Source organism: Gekko japonicus, unplaced genomic scaffold (genome assembly GCF_001447785.1).
Source record: "Gekko japonicus isolate JY-2015 unplaced genomic scaffold, Gekko_japonicus_V1.1 scaffold617, whole genome shotgun sequence".
In the NCBI taxonomy this organism is placed as follows: Eukaryota; Metazoa; Chordata; class Lepidosauria; order Squamata; family Gekkonidae; genus Gekko; species Gekko japonicus.
The window spans coordinates 72,266-97,255 of NW_015171522.1; the positions used below are offsets into that span (position 1 = coordinate 72,266).

General features: G+C 51.7%; 1 protein-coding gene across 1 annotated transcript in view; it reads right to left on the reverse strand.

The window, feature by feature from the left end:
- The window catches only part of LOC107117359 (voltage-dependent L-type calcium channel subunit alpha-1F-like), a 140,721-nt gene that overhangs the window by 37,957 nt on the left and 77,774 nt on the right, over positions 1 to 24,990 (reverse strand). The window contains 9 exon segments of the mRNA XM_015419459.1: positions 1,996 to 2,061; positions 5,915 to 6,043; positions 8,423 to 8,443; positions 11,347 to 11,376; positions 11,378 to 11,437; positions 12,994 to 13,104; positions 14,731 to 14,889; positions 17,892 to 18,093; positions 22,503 to 22,649. Of these exon segments, the coding sequence (XP_015274945.1) occupies positions 1,996 to 2,061; positions 5,915 to 6,043; positions 8,423 to 8,443; positions 11,347 to 11,376; positions 11,378 to 11,437; positions 12,994 to 13,104; positions 14,731 to 14,889; positions 17,892 to 18,093; positions 22,503 to 22,649 (925 nt within the window).

Sequence of the window (24,990 nt, forward strand, 5' to 3'; positions counted from 1 at the left end):
ATTTGCATAGCAGAGAAACTAATGGGATACGCAGACTAGAAGAGGGGTCCCCGACCTTTATGATCCTGTGGGGCACATATGGAATTCTGATCCTGCAGGGTGGGCGCAGCAGCAAAATGGCTGACGTGGGAGGCCGAGCCAGCCACAAAATGGCTGCCACGGCTTATCTTCAGTCACCACATGTAGTCGGGAAACTGTGGAAGACCGTTGTAAGTCGAATAGGCAGGTGGTGAGCCACACAGCCCTTCTCCATGTGAATGGCAGTCTCAGGGGGTTAAATTCTACCCAGATGAAGAGCACCTGGTGGTGGGACTAGGCAGGGCTTTTTTGGTAGAAAACCCCCAGCAGGAACTCATTAGCATAACAGGCCACACCCAACAGCAGAAACTCCTTAGCATATTAGGCCACACCCCCATTTACCAGAGGTGTGGTCATCCAGCCACACCCACCTTTTGCTTCATATTCTGTTTACCTTGTTTGTTGTCAAAACCCAGGGCCTTTTTTTGTAGCAGGAACTCCTTTGCATGTTAGGCCACGCACCCCTAATGTAGCCAATCCTAATGAGTTTCTGCTGTTGGGTGTGGCCTATTATGCTAATGAGTTCCTGCTGGGCGTGGCCAACTCGGGAGCCAGCCGGAACTCCATTCCTGTGCGTTCCTGCCCAAAAATAGCCCTGGGAATAGGTATAGGTGTGGGCGAGGTCTCTGGGTACAGAGGCAGCAAGCTACATAAGAGGCTTCTTGGCTCCAGCTCAGTGTGGCTTTTTTTTGGACTGCCTAACGTCTGGAGGAGACTTCCCATCCAATACAGGTTACAGGGTGGGCGGAAAGGTATTGTTTATTTATTTATTTAGTGAGCTGAATAAAGCTGCATCCTTTGTTCCATTTGCTTGTTGGAATCAATCCAAACGATGGGCAATACACCGCAGTACAGGACTTTGTGCTGTGGCGGCAGTTGCTGCCAAAGCAAGATTTAAAAAGGTGCACAGCCAATCAAATCTCCAATGGCCAATCAGAAGCCTTGCCCCCGCCCACTTCCTAAAAACACCTGGCATGTGCCAGAAGAGAAGAAGAAGAAGAAGAGATTGGATTTATACCCCGCCCTTCACTACCCGAAGGTGTCTCAGAGCGGCTTACAAACTCCTTTCCCTTCCCCTCCCCACAACAGACACCCTGTGAGGTAAAAGAAGAAGAAGAGGAGAGATTGGATTTATACCCCGCCCTTCACTACCCGAAGGAGTCTCAGAGTGGCTGACAAACTCCTTTCCCTTCCCCTCCCCACAACAGACACCCTGTGAGGTAAAAGAAGAAGAAGAGATTGGATTTATACCCCGCCCTTCACTACCCGAAGGTGTCTCAGAGCGGCTTACAAACTCCTTTCCCTTCCCCTCCCCACAACAGACACCGTGTGCGGTAAAAGAAGAAGAAGAGATTGGATTTATACCCCGCCCTTCACTACCCGAAGGTGTCTCAGAGCGGCTTACAAACTCCTTCCCCTTCCCCTCCCCACAACAGACACCCTGTGAGGTAGGTGGGGCTGAGAGAGCTCTTTCCAGAACTGCTCCTGAGATAACAGCTCTTATCAGAACTACGGCTTGCCCAAGGTCATCCAGCCAGGTGCAAGTGGAGGAGTGGGGAATGAAACCCAGTTCTCCCAGATTAGAGTCCGCGCACTTAAGCACTACACCGGATAGGCTGGTACAACTGGTGTTGGCGGGTACAACAGGAACAACGGGAACCACGCTGGGGGCGCACGGACTAGAATATCATGCATGGGGGAGAAAACTCTTCAGCTGCTCATACTGACTGGCATCCACAATCCAGTCTGCTGGTAGTCCTGGTTTTTAAAATACACTGTGCTTACCCAGGGCCCTGCACAACCACGGTGCGTAATTCTAGCAACACCTATGCTGAGAAGTGTGTCGTTTGCACAGGAATGTGCGTGCTTTGGTTTCCTTCTTGAGAAGGTTTGGGGTGGGGCCACGCCCCTACTCACCTGCATGCCGATGACGGCGTAGATGAAGAAGATCATGGCGATCAGCAGGGCAACGTACGGCAACGCCTGGAGGCGGAAGAGATACAGGGAGAATTTGGAGGGTGGGATCAGCCCGTCCTAGAGGCTGGGTCCAGCCTCGGGTTGCCAGCCTCCAGGTGGGGCCTGAAGATTGCCCAGCATTGCAAGAAATCTCCAGGTGACAGGGACCATGGAGACAACGGGCATTGTGCCCTGCGGATGTCCCTCCCCTCCCCAACCCTGCCCTCTCAAGACTCCGACCCCCAGGTCTCCAGGAATCTCCCAACCTAGCACTGGCAACCCTAGTTCGACCCAGATCTCCCAGCATGCCCTACTAACAGCCACTCCCTGGAAACACGCTGTAGCAGGCTATTTCCCTTCCGATACGGATCAACGCATGCTGACAGGGCTAGTTCCAGGTTTTGGGGGGCCCTGGGCAGACAGTGCTCAGGGCCTCCCCCCCTCGGCCCACTAACAGGGCCCCCTTTCATGCCTTCATAAGAACCTCAGAAGAGCCCTGCTGGGTCAGACCAGGGAGGGTCCCTCTAGTCCAGCCTCCCGTCTCACACAGGGGCCAGCCAGTCCCTCTGGAGGGCCAGCAACAGGGCAGGGAGGCCGAGGCCTTCCCCTGAGAAGAGCACCAGAAGAGCCCTGCTGGGTCAGACCAGGGAGGGTCCCTCCAGTCCAGCCTCCCGTCTCACACAGGGGCCAGCCAGTCCCTCTGGAGGGCCAAGAACAGGGCAGGGAGGCCGAGGCCTTCCCCTGAGAAGGACACCAGAAGAGCCCTGCTGGGTCAGACCAGGGAGGGTCCCTCCAGTCCAGCATCCCGTCTCACACAGGGGCCAAAGGGTCCCTCTAGTCCAGCCTCCCGTCTCACACAGGGGCCAGCCAGTCCCTCTGGAGGGCCAGCAACAGGGCAGAGAGGCCGAGGCCTTCCCCTGAGAAGAACGTCAGAAGATCCCTGCTGGGTCAGACCAGGGAGGGTCCATCTAGTGCAGCCTCCTGTCTCACACAGGGGCCAGCCAGTTCCTCTGCAGGGCCAGCAACAGGGCATGGAGGCCGAGGCCTTCCCCTGATCAGAACGTCAGAAGAGCCCTGCTGGGTCAGACCAGGGAGGGTCCATCTAGTCCAGCATCCTGTCTCACACGGGCCAGCCAGTCCCTCTGGAGGGCCAACAACAGGGCAGAGAGGCCGAAGTCTTCCCCTGATGTTTCCTCCTGGCTCTGGGATTCAGAGGATCAGTGCCTCTGAATGTGGAGGTTCCCTTCAGCCACCATGGCTAGTGGTAGCCACTGATAGACTCACCCTCCATTAAGGTGTCTAATCGCTTTTTAAGGCTGTTTATTCCTGTGGCTATCACTCCATCCTCTGGCAGCGAATTCCACATTTTAATCACTCGCTGTGTAAAGAAGTATGTCCCTTTGCCCGTCCTGAACCTACTGCCCATCAGCCTCATTGGATGCCGTCGAGTTCTAGCATTTCGGGAAGGGGAGAAAAATTTCTCTTTGTCCACTCTCTCCACCCCATGCGTCATTTTATAAACCTCTCACACGTCCCTCCCCACCCACCCCCGTAGTCATCTCTTTTCTAAACGGAAGAGTCCCAGACTCTTCGGTCTTTCCTCCTAGGGAAGGGGGTCCAACCTCCCCCCCCCGTCCTCTTGGTCACCCTCCCCTGTACTTTTTTCCAACACTGCAGTGTCCTTTTGGAGATAAGGTGCCCAGAACTGCACACAGTGTTCCAGATGAGGCCGCTCCATAGAGCTATACAGGGGCACTGCAATATTCTCAATCCCTTTCCTAATAATCCCTAGTACGGAGTTTGCCTTTTCCCCCACTGCAGCACAGTGGATCGACACTTTCATTGAGCTGACCACTACGCCCCCAAGATCTTTCCCCCCTCTCCGTCTCCACAAGTTCAGACCAGTGTTCCCTCTAAGCTGAGTTAGTGTGAGCCAGCTCACAGCTTTTTCGCCTCCGGCTCACACATTTTTGTGTTAGTTCAGGAAGCAGCTTGTCTGGGAGGGTGGGGTATAAAATAGATAGATAGATAGATAGATAGATAGATAGATAGATAGATAGATAGATAGATAGATAGACAGACAGACAGACAGACAGATAGACAGACAGACAGACAGACAGACAGACAGACAGACAGACAGACAGACAGAGATATAGATAGATAGATAGATAGATAGATAGATAGATAGATAGATAGATAGATAGATAGATAGATAGATAGATAGATAGATAGATAGATAGATATAGATAGATAGATAGACAGACAGACAGATCGATAGACAGACAGATCGATAGACAGACAGACAGACAGACAGACAGACAGATGATGGCTCCAGAGCAAACTAATTTCTGCTGGAGCCAAATGGCTCGCTCACAACTTTAATGCCAGTGGCTCACAAAGTAGAATTTTTGCTCACAAGACTCCACAGTTTAGAGGGAGCACTGCTTCAGACCCCATCAGCCTATACATGAAGTTGGGATTTTTTTGTCCCCATGTGCACCCTTTCCACCCCCGACACTGCCACGTAATGCTCCCTATGAGCGGTGGAGTCTTGTGAGCAAAAATCCTACTTTGTGAGCTACCGGCATTAAAGCTGTGAGCGAGCAACTTGGCTGCCGCATAGATTAGTTTGCTTTGGAGCCCCATCCTTCCTGTAGTATGAATGGGAATATAAAGATTTTCATATATAGGTTTTTCCTTCTTGATTGTTCATATTCATATTTCTCTGGTTTTTATAGATTTATTCTTTAAGTAATATTTTATTAGGATGTTAGAAAGGCCTGTTATATAGAAGGCTTTCCTCTTGTAGGTCTGATATTGTTAGCAGACAACATAATAGGTACAAAGTTCATGATTCTGTAGTTCTTAGGGCAAACCTTTCAATGTCTGGGTCAGATAAGATTTTAGTCTGATATGAAGAATCCTTGCCCATTATCATTTAGGTTAGGTTAAGTAAACACTTAGTTTGACGTAGATATGTTTCTTTATATCTGACCAATCAGAGGATTATTACTCAAATTACCACTGTCTTTTGTAACCAATTATGCTGTTTGAATATTGTTTTCTTGATGATGTCAGTCTATGTATAAAATATCATGTATTTCCTGAATATGTTCAGAATATGCTCAAGAAGAAGATGAAGAAGAAAAAGAAGAAAGTTGTCAATTTTTGTTAACTATTTGGTCTAATTGTTTTCCTATTAATTGAGGCATTTTTCCTGATTATGCTGAGAAGAAAGCAGTCAGTTTTGATGGGTCTTTTGGCCTAACTGTTTTCCATATTTCATTACAATAAAATACACAACGTCCTCCTCATTTGACTTCATTTTTGACATAGAATCTAATATGTACAACAAAGTGGCACCCAGATGGGACTATCCTGCTGGTGACTTGGATTTTGCTGCTGGAGCGGGGGAACCGGATGCCCGGGGGAACCGGATGCCCGGGGGTGAGCTAAATCAGAAATGTTTGCGCCAGAGGCTAAAAAACTGAGCCAGCTCACACTAACTCAGCTTAGAGGGAACACTGCTGGCCATGCACCACTCTGCCACTTGCAAGCCCTCCCACTGCTCATGCTCAGTTGCCAGCACCACCCGCACGCCCTGTCCTGTCTGGGCATGGCGTTGCTGTTGCACCAATAGCGCTGCCGCTGTGTACCACCCCCGTGCCCTCCTTCGATGACGCTGGGCAGTTCAGAGAACAGGTAGAGAGAGGGGGGTGGGGGGCATGTGGGTGGGAGTCAGCGGGCCCCTCCAGACGTCCTGGGCTCTGGCAGCTGCCCCACCTCAGGGTATGCGGGCGCCAGCCCTGCGTGCGGAGATCGAGAGTCTCACATCCAGAGGGGCGGCAAAGGTCACGTTCCTCCCGGGAAAGCGGCTGACCTGGAAGGATTTGATGAAGGTCCAGAGCAGGGTGCGGATGCCCTCCCCTTTGCTGAGCAGCTTGACCAGGCGCATCACGCGGAAGAGGCGGAAGAAGGTGATGGAGATGCGGGAGCTGTCCTCCGAACTCTGCAGAGAGGGGGAACCGAGGTCAGGACTTCTACGATCAGGACCTTTACATACAGATACATGCACACGCAGGAAGTCCGTGCACACGGAAAACAGAACTGCCTTGCTAAGATCACACCAAGGTCCGTCGATCTGGTGGTGGTGGAAAGGTCCGCCGAGTCATAACTGACTCACCATCAGGGGCCATTTCCTGCCGGAGCGCACAGGAGCGGAGCTCCGGCAGTAAAGAGCCCAGGGGGCGGGCACATGCAACAAGCCCCGCCCCCTGCTCCCAGCAGCAGGAACAACCGGGGGGGGGGGGCCTGCCTGCCCCAAGGGCCCCCAACCCCACCGGTCCGGATCAGGCCGGTGGGGGGAACCCCGCCGCCAAAGCGCCCGGTTTGGGCCGATGTGCCCAGCAAGATGATGTCACCCGGAAGTGATGTCATCACGCTGGGCACGTCACCGGCCGACGCTCTAGCAATCAGCCTGGAAACTCTATGGCACCACAGCGTTTCCAGGCTGCTTGCCAGAGCGTTGGCTGGTGACGAGCCCAACGGGATGATGTTGTTTCTGACTCTCCCCCGCTGTGCCAAGTGAGCGACTTGGCAAACCCTAGCTGCCCCTGCTTCGCTTCCGAGATCAGGCTAGACCGAGCCATCCGGGTCAGGCCGAAAAGGTCCATCTAGTCCCACCACGTGGTCTTTGTCCCAAATAACGGGTTCGGGGATTGAGGCATAACTGCCTGGGGGGGGGGGAACCACACGGGCCGCCTGCTCAAAAAGCAAAGGACATATTGTGCCCCAAAGGCAGGCTGTGGAGGCAGGAACAACCAGGCCATTGTCGGGTATGGCTACTGCCCAGCTGCCGGTTCTGGGCCTGACGCAGGCATCTTATTAGATTAGCAGGGAAAGTGCTAGGCGGTTGCTAGGCGACCATGCTCCTCTCCTTTTTTTCCTCCAGCGACCATATGCAGCAAAACACAAGCTGGGCCCGACGGAGCGACGGAGCAGGGGGGGGGATGTGAGAGAAATGGCAGCACGATTTATACCCCGCCCTTCACTACCCAAAGGCGTCTCAGAGCAGCTTACAATCTCCTTCCCCTCCCCACATCAGAAACCCTGTGATGAAGTACGTGGGGCTGAGAGAGCTCTTTCGAGGACTGCTCCTGAGAGAACAGCTGAGGAAACTTGTGACTGACCCAAGGTCACACCAGCAGCTGCATGTGGAGGACCGGAGGATCAGACCCGGTTCTCCCAGATTAGAGTCCGCCACTCTTAACCACTATACCAAACTGGGAGAGGAAATAAGAGTTGCCAGCCATTTAAATGCCTCCCTGTGCCTTCCCCAGTCTGTCTGGGGGGGCTTGTGTCAGCTGTGGGGGTGCCCGGGCAAGCCAAGGGAACGCAGTTTAAATTGTCTTCCCTCCAGGGGGGACTTGCCTGAGCTCCCCACAGCCACGGGGCACCCGGGCAAGCCAAGGTAAACTGCCTTCCCTTCAAGGGGGGGCTTTCCCGGGCCCCCCGCAGCTGCGGGGCGCCCGGGCAAGCCAAGGGAAGGCAGCCTTTCCCCGGCTGTTTTTCGGCCAGCCAAAAGCTGCCAAATGATTCGGTGGCTTTCTTTCGGCTGGCCGAAAATCGGCCAAATCAGCTGGTTCTGGCGGTGCATTCGGTTCGGACGAACCGAATGCACATCCCTACTCTTAACCACTGACCAGGTAGTAGGCAATGTGAAAGACCGTGAGCTGTGACACTGGAGACCCACTGCCAGTCTGAGTAGACAATACTGAGCTGGATGGAACAAGGGTGTGATTCAGTACAGTGCAGATTCATGTAGGCGATTGGATCAAAGGCAGATGGAGGCAGAAGAAGAGGAGCAAAGTGGGAGACTGTGGTGGTGGTGGTGGGGGTATGGGATTTTCCCTCCCACACGGATCCCCCTCTCCTCACCTATAAGCTTCAAGACTTCCATGCTTACTATCTTGGCTAACTCCGGCCCTGCTTCCAGAACAGGGGTCCCCCACTGTTTTGAGACTTCAGGCATCTTTGAAATTCGGACACAGCATGGTGGGCACAGCCACAAAAAGGCTGCCTTAAGAGCCGGAATTGTGCTGCTGCTGAAGCAACATTTTTAAAAGTCCACAAATACCCAACAGCCAATCAGAGGCCTCGCTGGGCAAATGCCCCACCTGACCCCACGTACTTTCTAAAGACACCTGACAGGCGCCAGGAGAGGTGTCAGCGGGCACTAGGGTGCCCGTGGGCACCACGTTGGGGACCCCTGTTCTAGAGGCATCTTCACCCCCCGCTTGTGAATCGGCTGTATCCACTCAGCCTCATTTTGGCCAGCCTTCCGTAGCCCACACCCAAGTGCCTCTGGAATTAAATACACGGGTCATACCTCTCCAACATGGCCTCCGTTCTAGATGAAGGGGACAGCGTCGATGAGTGAAGATGGTGAGAATGAAACCGTGTGACAACATCCAACGGGAAGCAGCAGAATGGCGGGAAACAGGTGAGCGAGGGAACAGAATGGATGCGTCGACAGAGACAAACAGAAAAGGCAATTGTGAAGTTGGACGATGGATCAAGGAACACCCAAGATGTGTTACATGAAGCAGGTCAGTTTCATCACATGCCTAACTGATGGTCAACATTTGGAGCAGAAAATGGAAGCTGGGCCAACGCTTAAGGTTCCTTTTTTTCAAACTGTGTTTCTAGGCCTCTTGGGAGTGGAGCTATATTTGAGTTACACTAGCCCTGTTCATGTGTTATAGCTAACACGTGCATATTCTGCATGTACCTCTGCTCACCTGTGTGTGATAAAGAGACATAAGAACGTAAGAGAAGCCATGCTGGATCAGGCCAATGGCCCATCCAGTCCAATGCTCTGTGTCACACAGTGGGCAAAACCCAGGGGCCATCACGAGGTCCATCAGTGGAGCCAGAACTCTAGAAGCCCTCCCACTCTTGCCACCCCCCAGCACCAAGAAGACACAGCATCACTGCCCCAGACATAAGAACGTAAGAGAAGCCATGTTGGATCAGGCCAATGGCCCATCCCAGTCCAACACTCTGTGTCACACCGTGGCCAAAACCCAGGGACCATCACAAGGTCCATCAGTGGAGCCAGAACTCCAGAAGCCCTCCCACTCTTGCCCCCCAAGCACCAAGAATACAGAGCATCACTGCCCCAGACATAAGAACATAAGAGAAGCCATGTTGGATCAGGCCAATGGCCCCTCCAGTCCAGCACTCTGTGTCACACAGTGGCCAAAACCCAGGGGCCATCAGGAGGTCCACCAATGGGGCCAGAACTCCAGAAGTCCTTCCACTGTTGCCCCCCCTCAAGCACCAAGAAGACACAGCATCTCTGCCCCAGATAATGTTGATTCACTTTATAAATGAAACTGGGAACCAGTGCCTGGGAAAATATGGGGTTAAAATCACATGTTCAGATGTACATATGTGGAATGTATGTAAAATTTCCAGACATTTTGAAGCCCCGGGCGGGGGACTTTCCCCCCAGAAAAAACCCAGAAACATTCCGAAAAATTGAAATATATGCAAATACTTAATTTCCTATCAAACCTAAACAACTTAGACTGATGTAACAACATCAAATGCATGATTTATCACTTAGCATATAAAACTGTACTATTTGGCATATTTATTGAATTTAAAAGTAGAAACATCCTCATTTTCTACCAGAAACATTCTCAGTATACCAAATACTTGAGCAAGAGTTTCAAACTGTTGCCACCCTGCTCTGCCACAGCACATGTATCTTTAATTTTTGCCATCTGAGATGTAGGGGGGAGGAAATGAAAGTTGAAGGCAGAAAACAAATTCTGGAGGAAACAAACCGAAGTATATTAGTTGAACCGAGAGTCTCTCATAGCGTGACATAGGTAAGACCGCCAGCATATTTGGATATTAAGCAAAACCTTATAAAAATACCGAAGTCTTTAATAACATATTACTATTAAACATATTAGACCCTATTAATTGTTGACAAACTTTACATTTAACCTCCTGAAAGCTCTTGCTGTATTTGTTTATAGTAGAAAAGATATTTGAAGAGTGCCCCCTAAAATTTCCCAATTTTGGGGGGGAAATTGAGGAAGTCCTCGGACTTTTTCATGCCCCACATTTAGAATGAGTGAAATGCTTTCTAAGACAAGGTGGGTTTTTTTTCCTAATCAAAAAGATAAAATATTTCGTAAGAGTTTTTTCAATATTCCCCAACTTCCCAATTTTTCCACTGGAAAACCTGAAAAAAACCTCTGACTTTTTCATGCTATGCATCCTCAGTGTGAAAGGACTTCAGAAGCATTTTACTCATTCTAAAAGAGAAAATATTTCATATGAGGTTTTTCCCCAGTGCTTCCCCAAATGTTCATGGGGGGGGGGGATGATTTATTTATTTATTAGATTTTTAGGCCGCCCTCCCAAATTTTCCCATCCCCCCCCAAAAAAACCCTTCACATCTCCAAATGTAACATGTGAATTACACAGTGCACACATGAAGAAAAATCAAGTGCACATTGTACGTGGATTATGCAAGTCCTCACTGTCACTTGTCAACAGAACATTCATTACATACACACGTGACGCTTCATTTTCGAACCCCTTCCAAAACTTTCCTGCAGAAATGCTCTATGTAGGTTCAGAGGGTAGCCATGAGACGGTCTAGAGTACGACAGCTATATTTGAGTCCAGAAGCACATTAGAGACCAAGAAGATTTTCGGGCTATACATTTGTGAGAGTTAAAGCTCCCTTTATCCAGGGGTCATTTCCTGCAGGAGCACACAGGAGCAGAGCTCCAGAATTAAAGAGCCCAGGGGGCGGGCAACAAGCCCCACCCCCTGCTCCCAGCAGCCCTCAGTCAGAGCAAGATGCAGCCAGGTAAGTTGCAGAACCCCCCCCCCCACCCGAAAACAGTCCAGTGGCACCTTTAAGACCGAGTTTTATTCAGGTACAAGCTCTCCCTCCTCTGCAAGGACAGATCTGAACCCCCCCCCCAATTGCTAGCAATCCAAAACAGTCCAGTGGAGCCTGAGCGGTGGAGCGGTGGAGCCTTCTGACACACTTCCGGTGATGTCAGGGGGTGTGGCATATGGAAATTAGTTACAGTAATGAGTTATGCTAATGAGCTCATGCACCTCTTTTTCTACGAAATGACCCCTGCCTTTATCACATACTAAATCAAAACCTCATTTCCCCCAAATCTTTTTGGTCTCTAAGGTGCTACTGGACTCAGATCGAGCTGTTTCAACACCACCTAGGCAACTACAGCAAGAGGAGGCCTGGGGATCACTCACATTGACCTCCGTGACGGCGATGTCCACGACGGTGGACGCTCCCCACCACGATCAGAGCATCAAAAGTGTTCCAGGCGTCGGCAAAGTAGTGCTGCAACAGACCAACAGAAATGTCCTCACTGCAACCAGTTCTGCCTGGATCCGTGGGCAGGTCAGACGTTGAGCCTCTCTGGCCCTCGCTTGTCTTCTGTTTCCTCTTATACAGGATCTCTCCCCCTCTTCTCTCTCTTACCTGGGCTTGGAGCTGCAGCAAGTTAACCTTTCTGAAGTTAACCTGTTCGCAGCACGTTAAATGTCCCTACATGAGTACATCATGTAAGATGGGCTTCTATTTTTGTGCGTAAAATTTCTTTCTCTTGTTACCATTGGAGCCCGGTCATCTTTGTAATTGGTCTGAACAGCATTTTCCCTTAATGAAGAAATGCATTTTGGGGGCAGAGGTCTGACCTGAGTAGAACCTTTACCAGGAGGCTTTAAAAACTTTTCTCTCTGGGCAGAGAACAGGCTGGGAGGGAGACATCAGTTCAATGGCTTTCCAGACTCACCTCAGCTACCTCTTAAGAAATGCGAAGAGGTCCAGCTAAAGGCAACAGGATGGTCCACTCTCCCCCCTTCTCCCCAAGCAGGTAATAGAGATTTGGAGGGACTGGAGGCTAGAGAGACTTCAGGAAAGCACTCCTGGAAATCTCCAGGAAAAGCCTGTTTGACCTGCCCTGACCTGGTCAGTGGGTGGGGAAAAGAGAGGGGATAAAACTCAGGGGAGCAAGCGGGAAGGGTTGAGTCCATCAGAGCACACAGAACTCTTAGCTAAGGTCTGGAGGAGAAGGCCATTACCATGTGCTGGCCTGTTTGACCTGCCCTGACCTGGTCAGTGGGTGGGGAAAAGAGAGGGGATAAAACTCAGGGGAGCAAGCGGGAAGGGTTGAGTCCATCAGAGCACACAGAACTCTTAGCTAAGGTCTGGAGGAGAAGGCCATTACCATGTGCTGGCCTAGACAGCCAGAGGAAGCGGCAAGTATTGGTAACTCTGTAGAGATCTATAACTTACTAAGCTAAGAAGCCTGTCCTATATTTTAACATCTGATAGGGCATGTATAAGAGAGAGGGACAGAGGAATTGTGTTTTACCCATGTCTTTTGAATCCCTTGCTCAATCTGGTTCTGTGCTGAAAGTATGCTTGTGAACATTTTCTTGTTAACAAATATTTTATCACTTTTGATGCTGGTAGTGGTTCTCTGTACCACATAGACCTCAACCGTTTTGGACACTCTATTTTAAAAGGAGTGCCTGGGGGACGGAAGGCAGTTGGCAAGCGGCTATTCCTCCAGGGGCGCACAAGGCAGTGAACTGTCCCCGTGGTGACCATGTGCTGGGCAGCGGGAGACACAGAGGCAAGGCCTCAGAACTGGGAGTGGGCAATTCCTTACAAAGGTCAGGTAGTGGTGGCAGGGTAGAACAGGGCCTGCAGGCCAGAGCAGGCCCCATTCCACCACACCGGGAAACATGATCGGGGATACTGAGTAAAGCTTTTGTGCTTCCAAAGCAATTGATAATTTTTTAAAATATATCTAACCCAATCGCTTAGGGGAAGCAGGGGAGAGAAGCTCCCCCCAATTATCCCTTCATCAAAACTCTCCACTCTCAAACCTTGGGCTTGAAGGCGATGATCTTCAGCACCATCTCGACGGTGAAGAGGCCCGTGAAGACCATGTTGAGCAGGTCCATGACATAGTTGAAGGGCATTGACTGTTCGTGGTGCTGGGGAAAGGAGATGGGGAAATGAGTTATGTAATTCCTGCAAGCCGCCTTGAACCCCAAGGAAAGGCAGGGTTTAAATGCACCCCAAATGCTGGTGCTGACTTGGAGAAAGATGTCAGTATGGAGAGGCGACGTCTGCACACACTCCTTCTGTTGGGGTGTAGTGGTAAGAGCAGGGGTGCCGAACTCATTTGCTATGAGGGCCAGATCTGACATAAAGGAGACCTTGTTGGGCCGGGCCATGTGTGTCATAAAATGTAATGCCAGGTAGCGGAGATATATAATATACTTTATAAAGGACACAAGCACAAAGCTGTTTTTTTTAACTTAAAATAAAAACACGCTAAAAACATTAGCTCTGTAAGCTGCAAGCCTCCTTTTGATTTATTGACGTTCACCACAGAAATCTCGTGCTCAGAGTTCTGAGTCTAGGACCCGGGTTAAAACATGAAATGGCTGAGCGATTAAGAGAGTCTGGCAAAGCAAGCTGTGAGGCAGCAGCAGCAGCAGCAGCAGCAGAACTGGAAGCAGGAGATGGCCAGTTCCACTGCGGGCCTGATGGAAACCCTCCGGGGGCCTGAACCGGCCCCCAGGCCGCATGTTTGACACCCCTGGGTCAGAGTGTCAGACTAGGATCTGGGAGGCTCAGGTTCGAATCCTCGTCCTGCCACAGAAGTTCAAAGGGTGACCTTGCGCCAGCCACTGTCTCTCAGCCTCACCTCCTCACAGAGTTGTTGTGAGGCTAAAATGGAGGAAAGGAGAACGGAGTAACCCACTTTTGGGTCTCAGTTGGGGAGAAAGGCGGGGCATAAATCAAGCAAATAAATAAACAACAGTTCCTCCCACCCCACATCTGGACAGAAATGAGTCAGGCTTGTGATGGGGTTCCTGTCGTGCCCAGTTTGACCCTAAAGGGCCTCCGTCACCAGTCACCCTTCCATACACAGACACCACCTAGGTTTGCCAGCTCCAGTTTAGGAAATACCTGGGAATTTTGGTGGTGGAGCTTGAGGAGGGTGAGGTATGGGGAGGGGCTTCAGAGAAGAAGAAGAAGAAGAAGAAGAAGAAGAAGAAGAAGAAGAAGAAGAAGAAGAAGAAGAAGAAGAAGAAGAAGAAGAAGAAGAAGAAGAAGAAGAAGAAGAGAAGAAGAAGAGGAGGAGGAGGAGGAGGAGGAGGAGGAGGAGGAGGAGGAGGAGATTGGATTTATACCCCACCATTCACTCGGAGTCTCAGAGCAACTTACACACTCCTTTCCCTTCCCCTCCCCACAACAGGCACCCTGTGAGGTAGGTGGGGCTGAGAGAGCTCTCTTGAGAACTGCTCTTGAGAGAACAGCTCTGACGGAACGATGGCTTGCCCAAGGTCATCCAGCAGGTGCAAGTGGAGGCGTGGGGAATCAAACCCGGTTTTCCAAGATTAGAGTCTGTGCACTTAACCACTACACCAAAGTGGCTCTCTATGGCTTATAATGCCATAGAGTCCACCTTCCAAAGGGCCCTTTTCTCCAGGGGAACTGATCTCCGTCCCCTGGAGATCCATTGTCATAATCCCAGGGGATCTCCAGCCACCCCCTGGAGGTTGGCAACCCTAGCAGCACCCCTCCTTCCCTGGGCCGCCCGCCCTCACCTGTACGGCCAGTGCAATGGTGTTGAGCAGGATAAGCACGAACATGATGTACTCAAAGCCCGTGGAGTTGACCATGTACCAGACCTTGTACTGGTATTTGTTCTTGGGGATGTAGCGCCGCAACGGCTGGGCCTTCAGGGAGTACTCCACGCACTGTCGCTGTGGGGGGGAGGAGAAACGGAGACTGAGCCGGCAGTGCGGGAACAAACCCCTCAATGCTGAAGTCTCCCAAATAATTAAGGAGCAATTTAAAAAAAAAAAAATTCTTTCAAAATGAGAAAAGGGGAGAGGGAAATCCAGCAACTAAAAAAGGAAGGAGGGAAGGAGGAAGTTGCAGATCTACATATAAGTATCCAGGGCTATTTTTGGGCAGGAACGCACAGGAACGGAGTTCCGGCTGGCTCCCGAGTTGGCCACGCCCAGCAGGAACTCATTAGCATAATAGGCCACACCCAAACTCATTAGGATTGGCTACATTAGGGGTGTGTGGCCTAACATGCAAAGGGATTCCTGCTACAAAAAAAGGCCCTGGGTTTTGACAACAAACAAGGTAAACAGCATAAGAAGCAAAAGGTGGGTGTGGCTGGATGACCAAACTTCTGGTAACACGGGGGTGCGGCCTAATGTGCTAATGAGCTGTGCTGTCAGGGGTGTGGCCCAATATGCTAATAGGTTCCTGCTGTTGGGTGTGGCCGATTATGCTAATGAGTTCCTGCTGGGCTTTTTCTACAAAAAGAGCCCCGTAAGTATCTATGGTCCTGATCACACGCAGGATTAGCCGCGCGACAGGCACGAATGCCGGGCAGATTTTAAGGGCACGATCACACGGGAACATCTGGCAAGCGTCCCGCACCCATCGGCAAGAAGCGGGGTTTAAAAATACTGGGGACAGTCCAGTACCAAACGGGTTGCTACAGACCACAGACAGACTTTCCCCTGTGTGTGATCGCTCCAGCGCGCTCTCATGGCATCGGGATGGTCTGGTCAGGCCATCCCGACTCTGTGCCGTTGTTTTTTCCCCCTTTCCCAGTATGCACATCATTGCATACTGCCGCAGGAAGCCCTCAGTGTGCAGATGCGATTCGTTGCTCCTCCGTTTAAGCAAACCGAAACCAAACCGCAAAAAACAAACCAACCCCAACTCACCTGCGATTGCGTCTGATCACGCAGCAGCGGGCTATGCCCGCAGCTTCAAAGAACTGTGTGATCGCGCAACTGCGGGTCAATTTCCTCCGGGGTAAATAGCCTCGCTTTCCCCCGCGCGTTATCTCGCGCAGGGCTCTTTTTGTAGAAAAAGCCCAGCAGGAACTCATTAGCATAATAGGCCACACCCAACAGCAGACACTCATTAGCCTATTAGGCCACACCCTTGACAGCACAGCACATTAGCATATTAGGCCGCACCCCCACGATACCAGAAGTGTGGTCATCCAGTCACACCCACCTTTTGCTTGTTATTCTGTTTACCTTGTTTGTTGTCAAAACCCAGGGCTTTTTTGGTAGCAGGAACTCCTTTGCATGTTAGGCCACACACCCCCTAATGTAGCTAATCCTAATGAGTTTCTGCTGTTGGGTGTGGCCTGTTATGCTAATGAGTTCCTGCTGGGCGTGGTCAACTTGGGAGCCAGCCGGAACTCCGTTCCTGTGCGTTCCTGCCCAAAAATAGCCCTGATCTCACGCGTGTGACCGGGACCTTCAAACGGTTTCCGACGATCGAAAAATACGTCCCTGTGCACCCTGACCTGGATAGCCCAGGCAAGCCCGATCTTGTCCGATCTCAGAAGCTAAGCAGGGTTGACTGGGGTTAGTACTTGGATGGGAGACCTCCTTGGAATACCATGTTGAGAGGATGGGGCAGGCCCCCACCTCTCTGAATATCCTCCAAGGCCCCCAGAAGGGGTCAGTTACCAGAGGTCAATGTGACTTCCAGTACACACACACACACACCACAATTACCAAAAAAAGTCTATACGCAACTGCCACCTACAGTGTTCCCTCTAAGCTGAGTTAGTGTGAGCCAGCTCACAGTTTTTTAGCCTCCAGCTCACACATTTTTGTCTTAGCTCAGGAAGGATGGGTCCTGAGCAAACTAGTTTATGCAGCAGCCAAATCGCTCGCTCACAACTCCAATGCCAGTCAGTGTTCCCTCTAAGCTGAGTTAGTGTGAGCCAGCTTACAGTTTTTTAGCCTCCAGCTCACACATTTTTGTCTTAGCTCAGGAAGGATGGGTCCTGAGCAAACTAGTTTATGCAGCAGCCAAATCGTTTGCTCACAACTATAATGCCAGTAGCTCACAAAGTCGAATTTTTGCTCACAAGACTCCACAGCTTAGAGGGAACATTGGCCACCTATATGCCTTTCGTTCAAAAATTGAGAAAGTTCTAAGTTCTTCAGTCCATTGATACACCTGAGCTGGGCTTTTATCTTTTTCAAGGAGCTTCCTCATCAACACACCAAGAGGCTGGTCACACAGGGTTGTCAGCTCCAAGCTGGGAGATTCCTGGAGATTTGGGGGGGGTGAAGTCTGGGGTGGGTGGGGTTGGGTGAGGCGAGGAACTTCAGCATGGTATCATGCCAAAGAGTCCCCCTCCAAAGCAGTTGTATTCTCCCGGGGGAACTGTTCTCTGCAGTCCGGAGAGCAGTTGTGATTCCAGGGGATCTCCGGGGGGGGGGGGGGGAAGTTTTCTGTTCCGCATGGGTTTTGCTCCCTCTAGTGGTCAATTCTATATTACGCCAGTTTATTTCCAGCATATCTGCCTGCAGATTTAAACCAGTGTAATAAAGCGATGTAATACTGAATCAACCGCTAAAGGAAGCAAAACACGTGCGGAATAGAACCCACCCACCCCCGAACAAACGGGAACTCAAAAGTGAGGAAAATGACTGGGCAACTCTGCTATATTAACTAATACCTATCCCCCGATAGGATCCTTACCTGGATAGTTCAGGCTAACCCGATCTTGTCTTATCTCAGAAGCTAAGCAGAGTTGGCCCCGGCTAATATTTGTATGGGAGACCTCCGAGGAATACCAGGGTTGTGATGCAGAGGCAGGCAATGGCTAACCACCTCTGAACGTCTATTGCCTTGGAAACCCTATGGGGATCCTTCCACCACCCTCCCCCCAACAGGCAGCTGGTCATCAAAGAGGGAAAACAGGTACCTGGTTCTTATCGAGCTCACAGTTCTTGTATTCTTGTTCCCCTTGGGCTCGGAAAGTGATGATGACGAAGCCCACGAAGATGTTCATCATGAAGAAGGCGATGATGATGATGTAGACGATGAAGAAGATGGAGATCTCCACCCGGTAGTTGTAGATGGGTCCTTTGTTCTCATCGTTGGCGTCAATGGCTCTGTACAGCAGCCTGGGATGAAGTGGGGAAGCCAATGAGAGAAGCCAATGTTGGATCAGGCCAATGGCCCATCCAGTCCAACACTCTGTCACACAGTGGCCAAAAATACCAGGTGCCCTCAGGAGGTCCAGCAGTGGGCACTAGAAGCCCTCCCACTGTTGCCCCCCCAAGCACCAGGAATACAGAGCATCCGTTGCCCCAGACTGAGAGTCTCCATCTATACCTTGTGGCTAATAGCTATTTATGGACCTCTGCTCCATGTGTTTATCCAATCCCCTCTTGAAGCCGTCCATGCTTGTAGCCGCCACCACCTCCTGTGGCAGTGAATCCCATGTGTCAATCACTCTTTGGGTGAAGAAGGACTTCCTTTTATCTGTCCTAACCTGACTGCTCAGCGATTTCATGGAGTGTCCACGAGTTCTTGTATTGTGAGAAAGGGAGAATAGTCCTTCTTTCTCTACCTGCTCTATCCCATGCATAATCTTGTAAACCTCGATCATGTCACCCCTCAGCCGTCGTTTCTCCAAGCTCAACAGCCCCAAGTGTTTTAACCTTTCTTCATAGGGAAAGTAGCAAGGAACTGAAGTTGTGGAGGTAAGGTAAGAGGAGATGCCGAGCCAACGGTAGAGTCTTCACAGGCCGCATATGGCTAACTGTCACATACTAGAGACTACGGGGAGGTAGGGGTCATTTCCTGCAGGAGCGCACAGGAGCGGAGCTCCAGCAGTAAAGAGCCCAGGGGGCAGGCACATGCAACAAGCCCCGCCCCCCACTCCCAGCAGCCCTCAGTCAGAGCAAGAAGCAGCCAGGTAAGCCGCAGAGGCCCCCCCCCGGCCCCCTGGTCCAAAACAGTCCAGTGGCACCTTTAAGACCAAGTTTTATTCAGGAACAAGCTCTCCCTCCTCTGTGAGGACAGATCTGCACGTTCCACCCCCACCCCCACCAATAGCTAGCAATCCAAAACAGTCCAGTGGAGCCTGAGCGGTGGGTGTTGCCTTCTGACACACTTCTGGTGAGGGGGTGTGGCACATGCAAATAAGTTATGCTAATGAGTTATGCTAATGAGCTCCTGCACCACTTTTTCTACGAAATGACCCCTGCGCCAAGGGATACTATAAAGGGGGAGTACCCTACATTTCCATACATGCCAGTTGCTTATGGACGGGCTGGTTCCAGCCCCCGGGCCTTATGTTTGACACTCCCACGTCATACATTAGTTTGTATTTCCCCCCCACTGTGTATGCATATCGATCAAGTGAAATGTCTCCTGATGGTTATTAGAGTGAGTTTCTTAGGGGGGGTTATTAGAGGGAGTAACGCAGGGGCGGATTAACCATTAAGCAGACTAGGCACGTGTCAGGGCACCAGGGCCAAAGGGGGCACCACAAAGTTGCGAAAAGGGTGAAAAGCTTCGTTTGTAAAGTCTATCGTGTTATCCTATGAATAAGTTTTTGTATTGCTGCAACCTGCATTGTCTATCTGGTCAGAGAGGCCAACCACTAAAATGGGACTGGGTCAGTGTGGAAAGGAGGGGGGGGCACCGAGATTGGTCAGTGCTGAGGGCACCAGTGAGCCTTCATCCGCCCCTGGAGTAACGGAGCAGGAGATGTAATAGAGAAGGAGAGGATGTTCAGGGGGGCTTAGAGGGAGAAATGGAGACGGAGAGGATGGAATGTGACCTCCATTTGCAAAGGCTGTGTGTGTGTGTGTCAGAATGTCACTTGCTTTGGGTTCCCCTCTGTGGAATGTTTGTCGTTTCTCAAAAACATCTGGTCGGCCCCTGTAGCGAATGGAATGCTAAACTAAATGGGCACCAAGGTCATCGTTTGCCTAGGGTGCCAAAAAACCTTGAGTCACCGTGCTGAGTAAATGTGGGACTTCTCAGTCACCGTATCGGAAAGGCTGGGAACCATTGCCCTAGATGGGCCGCTGAATGGGTCTTGGTCCCATCAGTTTCTGGTGCCAGCTGTAGTCCTCGTCACTCAGACTTATCCCTGGGTCTGATGCCTCAGGGAGGTGCTTGAGAGGAGCCTGCTGGCAGGCTTGCCAACCTCCAGGTGGGGCCTGGAGACCTCCTGCTGTTACAGTTGATTTCCAGATGACCAAGATCAGTTTCCCCTGGAGGAAATGGTTGCTTTGGAGGGTGGGCTCTATGGCATTATAACCGGCTGAGGTCCCTCCCTTCCCCAAACCCCTCCCACCCTGGCTCCACCCACCCCCAAATCTCCAAGTATTTCCCAACACAGAGGTGGCAACCCTAACTGCTGCTAATATACATTCCCCTCCCCTCAGGGGTCATGTCGTAGAAAAAGAGGTGCAGGAGCTCATTAGCATAACTCATTAGCATAACTTATTTGCATATGCCACACCCCCTGACATCACCGGAAGTGTGTCAGAAGGCAACACCCATCGCTCAGGCTCCACTGGACTGTTTTGGATGGCTAGCTATTGGAGGGGGGAACATGCAGTTCTGTCCTCACAGAGGAGGGAGAGCTTGTACATGAATAAAATCTGGTCTTAAAGGTGCCACTGGACTGTTTTGGACCGGGGGGCGGGGTGGGGCTCTGTAACTTACCTGGCTGCTTCTTGCTCTGACTGAGGGCTGCCGGGAGCAGGGGGTGGAGCTTCTTGCATGTGCCCGCCCCCTGGGCTCTTTACTGCTGGAGCTCCACTCCTGTGGGCTCCTGCAGGAAACGACCCCTGCCTCCCCGTAGTCTCTAGTATGTGACAGTTAGCCATATGCGGCCTGTGAAGACTCTACTGTTGGCTCGTCATCTCCCCTTACCTTACCTCCACAACTTCAGTTCCTCTGGGCAGGGCCAACAATAGGGCAGAGAGCCTTCCCCTGAGAAGAACGTCAGAAGAGCCCTGCTGGGTCAGACCAGGGAGGGTCCCTCTAGTCCAGCCTCCTGTCTCACACAGAGGCCAGCCAGTTCCTCTGGAGGGCCAGCAACAGGGCAGAGAGGCTGAGGCCTTCCCCTGATAGGAACACCAGAAGAGCCCTGCTGGGGCAGACCAGGGAGGGTCCCTCTAGTCCAGCCTCCTGTCTCACACAGAGGCCAGCCAGTTCCTCTGGAGGGCCAGCAACAGGGCAGAGAGGCTGAGGCCTTCCCCTGATAGGAACACCAGAAGAGCCCTGCTGGGGCAGACCAGGGAGGGTCCCTCTAGTCCAGCCTCCTGTCTCACACAGAGGCCAGCCAGTTCCTCTGGAGGGCCAGCAACAGGGCAGAGAGGCTGAGGCCTTCCCCTGATAGGAACACCAGAAGAGCCCTGCTGGGGCAGACCAGGGAGGGTCCCTCTAGTCCAGCCTCCTGTCTCACACAGAGGCCAGCCAGTTCCTCTGGAGGGCCAGCAACAGGGCAGAGAGGCTGAGGCCTTCCCCTGATAGGAACACCAGAAGAGCCCTGCTGGGGCAGACCAGGGAGGGTCCCTCTAGTCCAGCCTCCTGTCTCACACAGAGGCCAGCCAGTTCCTCTGGAGGGCCAGCAACAGGGCAGAGAGGCTGAGGCCTTCCCCTGATAGGAACACCAGAAGAGCCCTGCTGGGGCAGACCAGGGAGGGTCCCTCTAGTCCAGCCTCCTGTCTCACACAGAGGCCAGCCAGTTCCTCTGGAGGGCCAGCAACAGGGCAGAGAGGCTGAGGCCTTCCCCTGATAGGAACACCAGAAGAGCCCTGCTGGGGCAGACCAGGGAGGGTCCCTCTAGTCCAGCCTCCTGTCTCACACAGAGGCCAGCCAGTTCCTCTGGAGGGCCAGCAACAGGGCAGAGAGGCCGAGGCCTTCCCCTGATAAGAATATCAGAAGAGCCCTGCTGGGTCAGACCAGGGAGGGGCCCTCTAGTCCAGCCTCCCGTCTCACACAGGGGCCAACCAGCTAACCTCGGGGGCGGGGGGGCAATCAAGCTGTTGCCTCCTGGCACCAGGATTCAGGGTTTTGTATCATGTTGTAGTGCTTTAGACTGCAATACATAAACAGCATTCTTTATAAGTCTTATGACTGTTTGATTGTGGGTCAGACTAGCACGACTGTTGGCTTTATACTTGTTTAACTGATTGGGTCGTGTTTGTCCAGATTTTTTCATCCCCCTTCAAAGCCATCTATGCCTGTGGTCATCACTACATCGTCCGGCAGCTAATCCCGCATTTGAATCACTAGTCACTGACTGTCACAGAACCCTCCTTTTTAGGACAAGAAGGCAAGGCACCAAGACATGCTGAGCACGGCAAAATAAGAGCCGTCATCTTTATAAATAAGATGGTGGACAAAGTGCGGGATGCGGGGAACAGGGAACTGAAATCCAGGAAGGGTTCAGATCAGGAAAGGGTTTCTTTGAAAGGATGTCAGAGACACACAACAAGCGTGCATACACACACACGCACACACACGCGCACGCACACAGAGTCCCCCCCCTAGAGTGACTCACGCTGGCCAACCCTCAAAAGTAGAGACAGTGAAGAGGGCCATCATGCCCGCGGGGACGTTGTCGAAGTTGAATTCGCTGTTCAGCCAGAGGCGCTCCCGGACCATTGGGTGAGTCACATCTCCGTCCTTGTACACAATGAATGTGCCCCTAGAATTGGGGGGGGGGGAAATGCAGTGGGGGAGGGAGAAGAAACAGAAGAATAATCTAGTTTCAGAGGGGAGCCGTGTTGGTCTGGGGTAGAATAGCTAGATTTGACTCCAGTAGCACCTTGGAGATCCATGAGACTTTCGGGGTACGGGTTTTCGAGAGTTGAAACACCTTTCGATAGATACCTAGGTACCTGACGGAAGGAGCTTTCACCCTCGAAAGCTCAGGTAACGGTAGCAGCTGAATTCAGGCAGCCAGACACTATTCCCAACCAATGTTCCCTCTAAACTGTGGAGTCTTGTGAGCAAAAATTCTACTCTGCGAAGAAGAAGAAGAAGAAGAGATTGGATTTATTCCCCGCCCTTCACTACCCAAAGGTGTCTCAGAGCGGCTGACAAGCTCCTTTCCCTTCCCCTCCCCACAACAGACACCCTGTGAGGTGGGTGGGGCTGAGAGAGCTCTGACACAAACTGCTCTTTTTCAAGGACAGCTGTGCCAGAGCTTGTGACTGACCCAAGGTCACATCAGCAGGTGCAAGTGGAGGAGTGGGGGAATCAAACCCGGTTCTCCCAGATTAGAGTCAGCACACTTAACCACGACACCAAACTGGCTCTCAGTGAGCTACTGGCATTAAAGTGGTAAGCGAGCGATTTGGCTGCTGCATCAATTGAGTTTGCTCTGGAGCCATCCCCTCCTGAGCTAAGGCAAAAACGTGTGAGCTGGAGGCTAAAAAAACTGTGAGCTAGCTCACACTAACTCAGCTTAGAGAGAACACTGTTCCCAACTGCATTCCTTTTTGGTTTGGTGTCGTGGTTAAGTGTGTGGACTCTAATCTGGGAGAACTGGGTTTGATTCCCCACTCCTCCACTTGCACCAGCTGGATGACCTTGGGTGAGCCGTAGTTCTGTCAGAGCTGTTCTCTCAAGGACAGTTCTCAAAAGAGCTCTCTCAGCCCCACCTACCTCACAGGGTGTCTGCTGTGGGGAGGGGGAGGGAAAGGAGTTTGTAAGCCGCTCTGAGACTCCGACTCTTTGTCCTTCTTCTCTTAAAACTCTAAACCTTTGCCTGCCCTCTTTGAGAGACCCAATTTGGTGTCGTGGATAGGAGCGCGGACTCTAATCTGGGAGAACCGGGTTTGATTCCCCACTCCTCCACATGCAGCTGTTGGTGTGACCTTGGGCCAGTCACAAGTTCTCTCAGAGCTGTTCTCTCAAGAGCAGTCCTTGAAAGAGCTCTCTGAGCCCCACCTACCTCACAGGGTGTCTGTTGTGGGGAGGGGAAGGAGATTGTAAGCTGCTCTGAGACTTGTTCAGGTAGCGAAGGGCCGGGTATCAATCCAATCGCTCCTCTCTCTTCTTTTCTCTTGCTTGCTCCCACTTCAGGTTGCCAAGCTCCAGGTGGAGCCCGGAGATCTCTCAGAATGACAACTGATTGCCAGACTACAGAGATCAATCCCCGGGGGAGAAAATGGTTGCTTCGGAGGGTGGACTCTATGGCATCATATCCTGTCAAGGTCCCTCTCCCCAAACCCCTCCCTCCCCAGGCTCCACCCCCACCCCCGAAACTCAGGAATTTCCCAACCCATAGCTGGCAAACCCTCGCCATAAACCGCTCTCGGCTGTCTCCTCCCCTCCTTCTCTTTTGTTCACCAGCGCATTCACAGCTTCGTAAGTAGAAGCTGCGCTTTTATGGTACACGGCCGGCCACTTCTTCGGCTTAATTTTGGACCCAGTCAGGGCTATTTTTGGGGCGGAACGCACAGGAACGGAGTTCCGGCTGGCTCCCAAGTTGGCCACGCCCAGCAGGAACTCTTTAGCATAATAGGCCACACCCAACAGTAGGAACTCATTCAGATTGGCTACAATTAGGGGTGTGTGGCCTAACATGCAAAGGAGTCCCTGCTACAAAAAAAGGCCCTGGGTTTTGACAACAAGCAAGGTAAAGAGAATAAGAAGCAAAAGGTGGGTGTGGCTGGGTGACCACACTTCTGGTAACACGGGGGTGTGGCCTAATATGCGAATGAGCTGTGCTGTCAGGGGTGTGGCCTAATATGCTAATTAGTTCCTGCTGTTGGGTGTGGCCTATTATGCTAACGAGTTCCTGCTGGGCTTTTTCTACAAAAAAAGCCCTGGACCCAGATATTAAAACACCAGTCCGTGTCACTTTGCCGTTCACAGTGAAATGGGCTCGGGGTGGGAGGAAAGGATAGCAGCAGAGGTCATTTCGGGGGGGGGATCGCGGGGGATCGCAATTTCCCCGGGTGAGGTACGGGGGGCGGGGCACATGCCAGGAGGAGGCAGGAGAAGAGGGAGGGTAAGTTGCTTCCTCCCTGCCTCTCCCC